Below are 12,698 nucleotides of genomic sequence, written 5' to 3'. Positions count from 1 at the left end.
AAATGCTTATTCTCCGACGAATTTTCCAACTCGATGACTTCCCACAGCATGTGCTTTCACTGCAATTAGCATGCTTTCCAGCCACATTAACTCATCGTGCTAATAAACATGCTCAATCACATACGGTTAACACACTTACACACACACACACACACACACACACACACACACACACACACACACACACACACACACACACACACACACACACACACACACACACACACACACACACACACACACACACACACACACACACTCTCGGTGCTGCTTGTTTTAATTTATGTGATTTTCCTTCTACTAATTCATGATTACTTAAGAATCGCATGTGGAGTAATGTCAGAACTTTCCATGCCCAAATGCAGTCATTCGTTATTTACATGTCAAAGTTACTAAAATTTAACGTGTGATGATTTGCGCATATATTATAATATGTCATGATTTGTCTGACTGATTGGAGTGTTTAGAGAGGCCCTGTTTAGTCTGACTTGATTTCGGATGTTGTGTCGAGTATGCCATCCAAAGGACAGAACTTTCACCTGGGCACAGATCTCCGAGCAATCGTTGGTGAATGTTAAAGATCGTACGTACACTTCATAAATAGTTGGTCATTGTTTGCCGGCACCAAAACCAAATTTTTAATTCCTGCTGTAGTCTGCAACCAAACCCTCTGGCAAGGCAATGACAACCCACACAGTGTATTTATTTATCCAGGAAGCTGCTTTGGCAACACTTGGATCTTCCATGAGGCAGGCAAACTCTTTATTAGGATAGCACCCACATATGTCGCTGGCTCTCAAGTCTGTATTGCCATTTCTTCATTGTCACGTTTAATGGATCACAGTTTGTTGTTCTACATCGAGATTCAGGAATCGACAGATTCAGATGTTACAGTACACACAGGTTTATTTGTAATAGGTCAAAATGCAGTCCAGACTTTTTATTTATTTATTTCTAACTGGTAGCCAGCAGGGATACCAGTGTTGCCTGGTGCTCTTCTAATCCTGTTGGCATTTTGAGGAAATTAATTTTTTTTTCCAATTTCTTTTTTGTGGTTGCCTAAAACACTTCCTTCCATATATCCACTAATGAAAAGGGTTAGGGATCATTTAACATTACCTTTCACATTACCACAAAGGCTTGGGCACGATAGAGCGATTAAAAAATAAAATAATAATAATAATAACCATCTTTTCTTTTCAAGATTTTCAAAATTTTTATTTACTTATAACACTCCCCAGCAGTCACTGATGCATCTCTGAAAGTTTGACAAAGATCTGTTTGGCCAAAAAATGGAGACAGACAGGGCAGACAGACAAACATTTCTTTTATAGTTTAGTTTGGCCTTGGGCATGGAAGGGACTCATCACTTGGATTAACGAAAAAAGAGCAAACAAGTTCTGGGTTTGAAAGTAAATTCCGGAAAAAGAAAATTGTACTCAAGCAAGCATACAACAATCTTTCCCCATAATCGGCAGATCATTGTGTCCATATCTGTCTACGTGTCTGACAATAATTTTAGCAACCAAATAAATAACTCGACATTTTCATTACCTCCACCACCGAAGTTGGCCGAAGGTTGTGTTTTCACTTCTGTCTGTCTCTGTTTGTCTGTGAACAAGATATCTCAAAAACTTGTGGATGGATTCGGACAAAACTTAGACAGGTTGGGTGTGTGATAAGGAAGAATTGATTCGATATTCGTGAAGATCTGAATTAGGATCCAATAATTTTTTTAGTGATTCTTCACCACCAATTGAGTGGTAGCGCTAAAAACAATATAGAGCATGATATCTCAAAAAGTTGTGGATGAGTTATGACAAAACAAGGTGGATGAGTTGGTTAGGTGATAAGAACAAGCTAAATTCGATTTTGGTTCTGGTCCGAATCCAGATCCGACCTATCAGTGGGATACAAAGCGTAAACTGTTCATCCTGGTGGAGGACGGTATGCACTCCACTGATTACCATTGTAGTTGCTTTCTCTGATTGTTCAATAAGCATTACCTGCAGTGGGAAGAATCACTTGGCCATTATACTGGTCTAAATTTAGCTCATGCTTGGTTTATCACAGTTGGATTGAATATTGACTCGAACTATTTTCCCTGGTGTCTGCAAGACATTCAACCTGATTCATGTGGGAAATAATAATAAAAATAGAAATTATATCACAATGCTGCTAACCTCATTACAATTTCATCTACGATGTACAATTTTTTTTTTCATTTGCCTTGCATCGTGACAATTTCAATACAACCATAGTGGCTATGTATTGCAGAGACGAAAGATTGAGAATTTTTTTTTCATTCAGTAAAATTCACAAAGATCTGCTCATTCTGCACATTCTTTTACAGCTGCATGTGGAGGAGAAATTCAGGGCCAAAGTTCTGGACGGATCCTTTCTCCGGGATACCCATCTCCTTATGGGCCTAACGTGCATTGTACTTGGACGATAAACACACAGGCTGGACACACTGTGAGGTGAGTCACACTTTGTGTTTTTGAAATCTCTTTTGTTTAGCAGTCTCGTATAGTAGAGGTTGTTGTCAAACATGCTCACAAATATCGGCTAATGACTAAGCGATCTGGTTCATAATTCTGAACAGGTTGTGTGTATCCTTGAGATGTTGCTCGACTGGGAGTTTATCATTGGGAGAAAAGTTTTCCAAGATGTTGTATACATAATAAGCATCTTCCTCAACGTTCTTTGGTTTAAGAGTTAAATGTGAGAAATTTATGTCGATTATAAATGGCATCCTTGTCATCTCATCATAACAATACAGTTTTATATTTGTGAATAAAAAATTGTACAGTACTGTGCCTTAAGTCAGGGTACTGACTTAAAACGGAAGTGAATTGTATGGTTTGACCAATTGTTCGTTCATTGCTGAGCAAGTTAATTTTACTCTACTTCTTCATCCTTCTCTCTCCTCTCTCCAAACACACACACACAAATACCACATTTTTTCATTTTCTGTTCCTCACAATTCTATCTCACACACACTTCATCATACAGTATCAACTGTTCCTAAAATATAATATAATTTTAAGGATTGTTGTAAATGATGTTAATTTCACAACAACCTGTATTCAACTTAATTTAAATTGTAAACCTCCAAACATAGTTCCCTTACCTAAAGTATGAACCTTAACCTGTCAGCAATTGAATGGTTTCCTGACTGCATGGATCATCATTTGGGCACCGTTCTTCCTCGAGGTTTCAACTCTTTCAGCCCAGAACCTTTTCAAAGGGCGGATCCACATCAGTAGATTACCTATGTCAGCAGATCCACGACCTCAGTTGCGTCCAGGCAGTCGGTCAACCCATCAATGCAACATCACAAATCAAACTTTACTTGCTGGAGGATTTAATGTATTATCACATAGTTACAACTCCAATCACACATTCCATTATATGATAATACATTAAATCATGTATATCTTACCTTAAATATAACATGTCCACCAACAAAGATGACCATCTCACTCACCTCTGGATCAAACTGCTATTCAAATATTCAAACTGTTATTCAAAACAGGTTTCTACATGCTGCCCTGTCTCTGAGAAAAAACTGAAAATGGTTATATATATATATATATATATATATATATATACATATATATATATATATATATATATATATATATATATATATATATATATATATATATATATATATATATATATATATATATATATATATATATATATATAATATTTCTTCAGCTCACCTGGAACGTAGTTCCGAGGAGCTTATGGAATGGCATGTGTGGTGGAAAATAACTCGATTTCCACACAATGGATCAGCATCTAAAAGAGAATCTTTAATTTCGTATATACAGAGGAAGAACATTCAATGATTCACTGAAGCATTCAAATGAACTTCACTCACGAGAATCCCGAAGCTATCCCTCTAATATTCATTTGACATCCAAAAAATGGGAGGGTGAGATATTTGGTAATTCAACTGCGGGATGAGCTAACAGGCACAAGGCCAAAGTTTGCAGTGTATCAACCAGGTCAGCCTGTTTCTATGCAGCGAGCAAGACCTTTTTCATAGCAAGCTATTGCTTTTATCAATATGTAGGTCAAAAGGCTGTCAGGAAAAGGGAAACATTACTGACAGCTAATTGTACTCCAGTACAAAAATTAAATTTATAAAATACCAGCAACAAGTGAATTTAATTGAGAATACATGATTATAATTATTTTTCTTCCACACACATCTTCCGTCCATCCGTCCGTCCACAAATACTTGCAACTTCTTCTCTGAAACCCACATGGTTTTGATGAAACTACCACAATCTTCATCACCATGTATGTCCCAAAGTTTGTTCATGGGATTAAAAAATATATATCGGGTCCAAAGGAGGTCTAGGGGGGGGGGGTTGCCCACCCCCTCCCACCCCCAATTTTAAAAAAAAAAAATAGGTATTTACTTTCTTCACAGAAACTGCACACACAATTTTGATGAAACTTGACCACAACCATCATCATCCGTGATGTACCAAAGTTTTTTCACGGCATTAGAAAGTGTGTGCTTTAAGGGATTCTATGGAGTCCTTGCCCCACAAATAGGTATTTGCTTTCTTTTCTGAAACCACACTCACAATTTTATTGAAACTTGACCACAACCTTCATAATCCATGATGTACCAAGGTTTGTTCATGGCATTAAAAAAATCCATAGGTATTTACTTTCTTCTCTGTTACACATATTTTGTGGGTCATCCACACTTACCAGCGGTTCCCTGGTTATGTTGTCCAGCCGCTACCATATGAGCACCCAGGGGTTTTGCCCCTATGTTTTAATAATAATATTTTTTACCATTTATATTGTATTTCATGAATGCTTTTTGGTGTCGTTTTATGATCTGAAAGAAAACTTGTTTTAATCTGTTAACTGTAGCTCCCTGTTTGATGATAGCATACGTCTGACGAGTTGTTTTATTATATTGACAAGTTCATTGCTGTGTTTGGTTGCTCTCATTGTGTCTACCACTCTGTCCAATGTGGTTACGAACTTGTCATGTAGAATGTTTCTGTATATTGTGTTAAATTGATCACTTGATAGACATTTAGCCTTACCCTTGTTATTTGGGGGCAAAAGAGTCAAAGGACAATGGAGCTCCCAGTGAGCCAACAGCCATACATATCTGGTGCTCAACTCTGTTTGCAGACATCCTCCTGCAGTTGGGTTACCTCTCTCAGAGGATTGGTTGAGGAATTGCCACCGGCCACCGTAAAACACTAAATTCCGCAACATACACAAAAAACACAAATATAGCTTAGAAGAACCCAATTTGTGGGAGTACCTCCTGTGAAGCTGCCCTTTGCAGGGCAACTCACCAGATGACGGGATTGAGCTAAAGCCTTCGGTACCCACATTCTTTGATGATAGTCGGAAAACCACGGGGAAAAGTTGCTGGGTGCGGCAGTGGTGGTGTTTGTCGGGGTGGTGCTGAGGTGCCGTCCACCAGATGGCGGTCTCCTTGAGTTAAATTGAGTTGATCCCTTCAGGTGAGTGCCTAGAATGTCCTCACTCTGAGAGAGGATGATCACCTGTCTCTGCTGTCATCTGAGCTCCAGCATTTGCACATCAGTATTGCGGCACCATCTGAGGTTCAGAGACCAGATAATGGTGAGATCATGGCGGTTGGTTACACCAACTACTGGTCTGGTCACTCTGATAGTTACATGGTAAAGGAGTTGCTGTAGCTGTGTCCAATAATCTGACTCTCATGATAATTTAAGTAACACTGATCAACGAGCATATTGTAAGACTGAAGATTTGTCACTCTCTGGATGTCATTTCCTTGGTGTCTGTATAGGCTCCGATTGAGGCGAGTGATCTCACTGTGAAGGAAAAGTTTGATGCCATGCTCAAGTCTGTGGTTGATCAGTGCCCCAAGTGAGATACACTTCTAGTCTTGGGAAATTCCAATGCATCGAGTGAAACTGATAGGGATGGTTTTGAGACATGTGTTGGTCCCCATGGGTCTGGATCTGTGAACCGGAATAGCACTAAGTTCCTTGACTTTGCAAGATCTCATGGACTCAGAGTGGCTGATTCATTGATTCAGCGCCCACAGCCACTTCACTGGACTTGGTATTCTATCACTGGTGGTGTGGCAAAGGAGATTGACCTTGTACTTGTTGATGGTCGCTGGAGGATGTTCCAGAACTGCAGGGTCTATCAGAGTGCTCGGCTCTTCAATACTGACCACAGGCTTATTGTAGCATCTCTGAAGTTGCAGCTTAAATCCAGGAGAATGGTACCATCCCAGCCTCGGCTGGATGTTGGCAAGCTCAAGGATGAAAGGGTAGCTGAGGAGTTTGCGAACAAATTAAATGGGGATCTGGGGTGTGTGTGTGTGTTTTGAGGGATCTTGAAGAGTTGTGAGTGCCTTCAAGACTACCATCCTTGATGTTGCCGATGGTTGGCGTGGAACCCACCATCAGGTAAAGAGGAACTTTGTCTCCCAAGGGACACTGAACCCCATTGATCAGAATCGCAGGGCCAGGCTTAATGGCAGAACTGAGCTGTTCAGGGAGCTGAGGCATAAAACTACGTTCGCTGAGGGTGGACAAGGAGGCCTATTTGCGAGGAATCTATGAGGGGGAAGAGCATCACCTGTGGTCAAGTGATTCTCGTCCTGCTTGCAGAGGAATCCATGCATTGCATTCCTCCAAGCCCATCACTTGGTGTACTGCAGTTCGAGCAGAGGGTGGTGAACCCTTGACAGAGGAGTCTGAAGTGAAGGCCGACTGAGATGGTTACTTTGAGTGGCCGTACCATGATGACCCACCAGCTGGTGAGTTGGATGTCAGGGGTGTTATTATCCATATTGCTGACCTTTCAATCAACTGTGAACCACCTTCTTTTGTCGAAACACAGGCTGCGGTGAACCAGTTGAAAGGGGGTAAAGCTCCTAGGATATGTGGCAACCATGCTGAACTTCTCAAGGCTGGTGGAAATGCTGTACTCATGTCATTGCATGCAGTTCTGTGCTCTGTTTGGAGCACAGGCATTATCCCAACTGACTGGAAGTGAGGCCTTGTTCGCCCTCTCTGGAAAAAGAAGGGTGGTTGCCAGGACTGCACCAACTAACGAGGGGTTATGATGCTGTCTGTGCCGGGCAAGTCTTGATAGGATTGCCCACCATCTGCTTGACCATCAGCGGCCATACCAGTCTGTCTTTACACCAAAGAGGTCAACAATTGACTGTATCCTTGCTCTTTGGGTCCTTACCAAATGCAGAAGAAGTTTCAGCAGGGGATGCTTGCAGCCTATGATGATCTCTACAATGCGTTCGATTCATTGAATCAAGATGCCCTCTGGAGGATTCTTAGTCTTTGTGTGGAGTTCCACCAAAACTGATTGATCTAATTTCTGAACCATACTCTGGCACTGAGTGTGCTGAGAGGTGCGGTGGTTCATCTCTGACTTATTTCCAGTGACTTATTTCCAGTTGTTAATGGAGTTTATCAAGGGTGTGTACTGGCCCCCACACTTTTCAGCACTTGTATGGACTGGATTCTGGGGAGGATGTCAGAGAGATCAAGCTGTGGTCCATCATTTGTGCAGCTCAATATCTCTGACCTTGATTTCACACATGATGTAATCATCTTTGCGGTGACTCTGGATATCCTGATGTGGGCCTCCAGGCACTGAATTCAGAGTTAGAGCTGCTGGGATTAGGGGTCTCCTTGATCAAAACTAAAATATAGGCTTTCAATGACATCTTGGATGCTGCTATCTTGTCTGTAACTGTTCCTGGTGAGGATGTTGAGATCACAGCGAGATTCACTTCCCTTGGCTGTGATATTAATGTCTGCTTGTTGTGAGCCAGAAGCAAATAGACATGGCCAGGAAGCCCCTGGAGTACTGGCGGAAAGTGGATGCGGAGACGCTTTTGGTTGGAAGTTTTTGGATTACATGGGTTTAAAATATATATATAGATATATATATATATATATATATATATATATATATATATATATATATATATATATATATATATATATATATATATATATATATATATATATATATGTTGTGTCCACAGCAGTTAGGTTATATCCCCTTCCTGACCCAGTTGTGTTCAGTCAGGTTAACATGAACCTGGACGGATAGCTGAACGGTTATACTTGGGGAAGAACAACAGAGATAGTTGGACATTACGGCACACGTGGGATAGAAGACATCAAAGGCGTGTACCAGACGGAAGCACACGGTTTTATCTTCAAACCCATAAAGAGTAAACAAACACCAGTAAATTCAACAAATGATGGTTTAATGAACATAACGTCAATGAGATATAACGAAAGTAAACCAAATGTGTGAGGCAATGAAAAGTGAGAAAAACCAATTCCTAATTTGGGACGTCTCCACCCAGTCCCAAACACAGACAAGAGGAAAGATAAAAATAAAAAAAATTCCTCCCGTTATGCCGGAACTCAGCTTGTGTCCATAAATGACCTTTAGGAGCTTGGCGAGCCTCGAAACTGCATAGCCACCACATGGGAAAACGCACCCAAAATGGTGCCAAGTCGTTCTCTGCAACGTGTGATGATCTCTGCAACAAGTCGGGCCCATAATCCGCCATACAGTTTCTTCTCATGATCGAGATTGACAACACCGCTCCTCTCTCAACACCAGGCCCGCTCACAGCAAATGCCGCCGCCTTTCTCCTTGAACATACGATGGGATGATTGCTGAGGCCAAGAGATGGCCAAGACAAGACATGATCCGAGACAAAGCCAAGAGATGCGCTCTACTTCTCCTTCTCTTCTCCTCAGAAATGTACAAACTTCACGACCCAACTGAACAGTCAATGGCTCGCGTCTTATTTCAATACGTGAACAAATTCTCACCAGCACGAACAATGAGAATTGTGCTGCCTTCTTGACCGTGTCGAGGAGAAGTGCAAAAAGGCACATCAGAGCAGATTTAAGCCGAACACATTCTTCTTAAGTCTTACAAACAAAGGACTTGGCAATCGTTCGCTCAGGGGCAAAAAATAAAACAAGGACTTGAAAATATAACAAAAGTAATGAATGGAGAAAAGGAAAGCAGTCTTTCCTTCTGCCCCTCACCTCACACAAATTTACAAGAGAATGCAAAGGAAAATGGATGAGGAAGATGGGCATTGCCGATGGGGACACAGCTGCATCCCTGAGGTGCCCAGATCCAATAGTTGAGTCCTCTCTGGTGCTCTAGATATACGAGCTTAATGTGCGACTTACCCTCCTCTGCCTCATATTCTTCCTCCTCAGGCCCCCATCGATGAGGTGCCACCATTCACCCTCCTCATCCTTCATGGGTGACAGGATCAAGAGGGCAGGATGACGCTCGTGGAAGGCACGTTCTTTTTACACAGAAGCTCGACAGCAACTGCTCGTGAAACTTTCCTTTCTTTTCCCTCACACGTTTTTGTTCTTTCCCTCACGAACCTTCTTATTATTTTAGTCTTCGGCTCAGGCAAGCTTGTCCCGTTCATGTCTCCTTTCTGCTTCCCTCAGCATTCTGCGTCTGCCTTTTGCCCTCTCTGCTGCTTTCTGCATTTTGATTTTTCCCCTTTCTGCTTTCTGAGCCATCTGCTCCGGAATGCTCTTCGTCCCTGCTCGCGCGAGTTTGTCATGAGTGCTTCTCTACACCTTTCTGCTTCTTCACATCAGCTTTCTTCCACTCCTCCCACAAGCCTTTCCCCCCTCCTAGTGGTCTGCAGCCGATGGGGGTGGGTGCATGACGTCACTTGTGAAAATTGCCATTACCTTCTGAGGGAACTTTCAACGAAGCCCCCGCCCCACCCTCGACACGCAAAGAGCCTCAACGAGAGCCCCCAGCCCCCTCCTTCATACGGGAAATGCCCAGTTACACTGTTTTGCATTGTACCACACCCACGAGAAGCACCGCACCCTGCAGGCCACGAACATGCATGCGAAACACGACACGATCCTGCATGCAAGAGCACCCGATGGGTTACCAAGCAATGCGCATATGGAGGGAAGACGGAAAGAAAACCCCGCACGACTGAAGGATTACCAGACGGCCGCGGAATTGTAGGTTAGACCGATGGGATGAAGGAGGGATTTTTGAAAGGATGTTTGATGGAGGGGAGGTTATTGGTGGACCTTCCTTTCTCTTCTTGTGCAAAGAAAGTACCTTTTTATAAACAAAAAAAGTACCTTATGATAACATAGAACACACTCATTATATTAGACATGTCTATGCTTACATTTCTAAAAAGTCATTGATGTATTGTTGTTCAACTCAGTAAGAGTGCGACTCAACTCAATTAGAGGTTTCATAAGCATGTTTTTTTTTTCTGGAAGTAAATCTTCATGATCAACTGTCACATATTTCCAAACACAAGGTTTTCAGCCATATTGTCAGCAAATATATTTTAGCTTCTTAAGGGCTGTAGGTGTTCATCGTATCCCTTGTTATGCTCTCACGTCCAAGCTCATCTCCACTCATTTCTGCCTTTTACTCTCAATGAATCACTTCTCTATGTCCATCCAATCACATTCACTCCTCCAATCCTCCAAGGTGAATGGTACTCATCGCTTCTTGTGAAGCTCGCAGTGACTCGTATATATAGAAGGGTGAAGTGGTGCCATGCTTGCAGATAGCTTCCTTTGATTATAGAGAGGTAGCTATCAATATATACTGCACATACGAAGAGGGAGCTGACAGATGTAAGGTGGATCACGACCAAAGGTCAACAGTAATTTTTATCACCAACTTATGATGAGGACAGCAAATTGAAAGGGCGTTTTACTAATACATGTCAAGGTGGGCACGACTTATTCGGTGAAGAAACCAGCCACTGATGTTTATGTTTTTGTCATTGTCATTATCAACGTGCTGATGGTGTGATGGCTGGCTAAACACAACACAATCGTGTAATTGTAGAAAATGGTGAAATGATTATTCTACAGCATTGATTGCTGTATTATAACAATTGCAAGATGGGCAAACACCTTGTGGAGCAAGCAAAAAAAAAGAAAATAAAAATTATAGAGTGTGGAATGTCACAAATTGTAATCTTTGACCGTACCAAATCCATTTGTCTTGCGTGCGGACTCGGTGAATGTCAGCTGTCTTCATGCTCGGTCCAGGAAAACGCACATGCCTGCCTGCACCGGAAGCCCATGTGATTTAAAGTGCCGTGAACTTTGGACAGTCACTCGATTTTGTATCATTACAAACTGAGTAGCTGTTACTTGGGACAGTATAATATCATTCCATTATTTCTAACTCCTTCAGTTTACCAGTTCCCAATACAATATCGCTCTATCAGTCCTGGATGTGAGCTTGCATATTGAGAGGATGTGGATGCGTATTCTGTTGGTTGTTTCACTGTGGAAGAGGAAGTGGGGGGGGGAGGTGGGATGTTCTATCCATTTGTCTGCATTCTCAAATTCTGGAAAAACTATCTTGCTGGAAACAATGGAGGATGCCTGAGATCCTGCATCCAACAAGATTCGTCTTCAGGTTTGAGTGGAGCGATTGTGATGATTTTTAAAGTCGTTTAGACAAATATAGCTTCCAGTGAATGAAGACCAACACAATCACAACTATAAGGGCACTCGGTGGAGCACATACCTCTGCCACATAATGCCTGATCCACGACAACATATCGGGCCCAATACATTTTTGAAATATCATGCTATACATCACTATATCGTTTTTGACCCGATCTCTCAAAGGTGAAGAAACACTTTTACAATTAAATAATTCTCGTATCCAGATCCGCATTCGGATCTTCACTAAAACCTAATCAATTCGCCCGTGTGACACGCCAAACCTGACCACCAAGTTTCGTCCAAATCCGTCTGCAACTTTTTGAGCTATCGTGCTATACTGTATATCATTTTTGGCCCTATCTCTCAATGGTGAAGAATCACTTTAAAAATTCTAGTCGTCTGATCTGGATCCGGATCTTCACCAAAATGTAATAATTTCGTCCTTGTCACACACCGAACCTGTCCACAAAATTCCATCCGGATCCATCCTCAACTTTTTGAGATATCCTGCACACAAACAATGAAACAGACAAACAAACAAACAGACAGAAAGGGGTGAAAACATAACCTCCTTCATCTTCAGTGGCAGAGGTAAAAAGGTAGGTGGGAGAATGGATTCTAATAAATGCATTACAAACTTCACACTTTGTCACATTTAGAGCATACTATGTGTGTTTATTGTTCAAAAGCCAAAAGTACTTCCTTGATTAAGATGCCAGATCTTCCGTATTACTTTTCAGGGGGAAAGGGGGTGGTTGAGGTCATTTTTTGAGTGCCCATGGCCTTTAATGTGTGCACACACTTTCAATGTCATGGACACTCAAGAAAGCACTTCACGTCATATTTTGCCAAACTTTGTTGATAATTGGATTGAAGGTCCCCACAAACTGTCTTCATGAAGAAGGTCATCAATAAACATTTTGACTTATCGGGATGTACTCAACATAACAATGCAGGAAAAACGTCTCATTCGTTGGTTTTGTACATTTCACAATTGTGTGTTCTGTCCAGCAACAATAAATGGCTGAGGAATAAATATATTACTAAAATGATGTCTCAAAAGCTTGACCTTTAAAGGTTGCCTTGTGATGCTGCTCATAGCAGGGACTTTTGTAAAGCATTCAGAAATCGAAATATTTCCATTCACTTTAATGTGGAGCAAGC

General features: G+C 41.5%; 1 protein-coding gene across 38 annotated transcripts in view; it reads left to right on the top strand.

Annotated features, from left to right (window-relative positions):
* Positions 1-12,698, top strand: part of LOC147020161 (CUB and sushi domain-containing protein 3-like) — a 1,491,173-nt gene that overhangs the window by 1,088,168 nt on the left and 390,307 nt on the right. For all 38 annotated transcript variants that reach the window (XR_015061662.1, XM_085895237.1, XM_085895221.1 and 35 more), the window contains one exon: positions 2,354-2,480. Coding sequence is in view for 37 of the 38 variants with exons in the window: in XM_085895237.1 (XP_085751363.1) it covers positions 2,354-2,480 (127 nt within the window). In the remaining variant the exon portion in view is untranslated. The remainder of the gene's footprint in view (positions 1-2,353; positions 2,481-12,698) is intronic.

The sequence above is a fragment of the Eptatretus burgeri genome, chromosome 9, assembly GCF_056783735.1.
Source record: "Eptatretus burgeri isolate ZD-2024b chromosome 9, Ebu_testis_v1, whole genome shotgun sequence".
Taxonomy (NCBI): domain Eukaryota; kingdom Metazoa; phylum Chordata; class Myxini; order Myxiniformes; family Myxinidae; genus Eptatretus; species Eptatretus burgeri.
The sequence above is the reverse complement of the archived record's forward strand: the minus strand, read 5'-3'. Positions and strand labels throughout refer to the sequence as shown.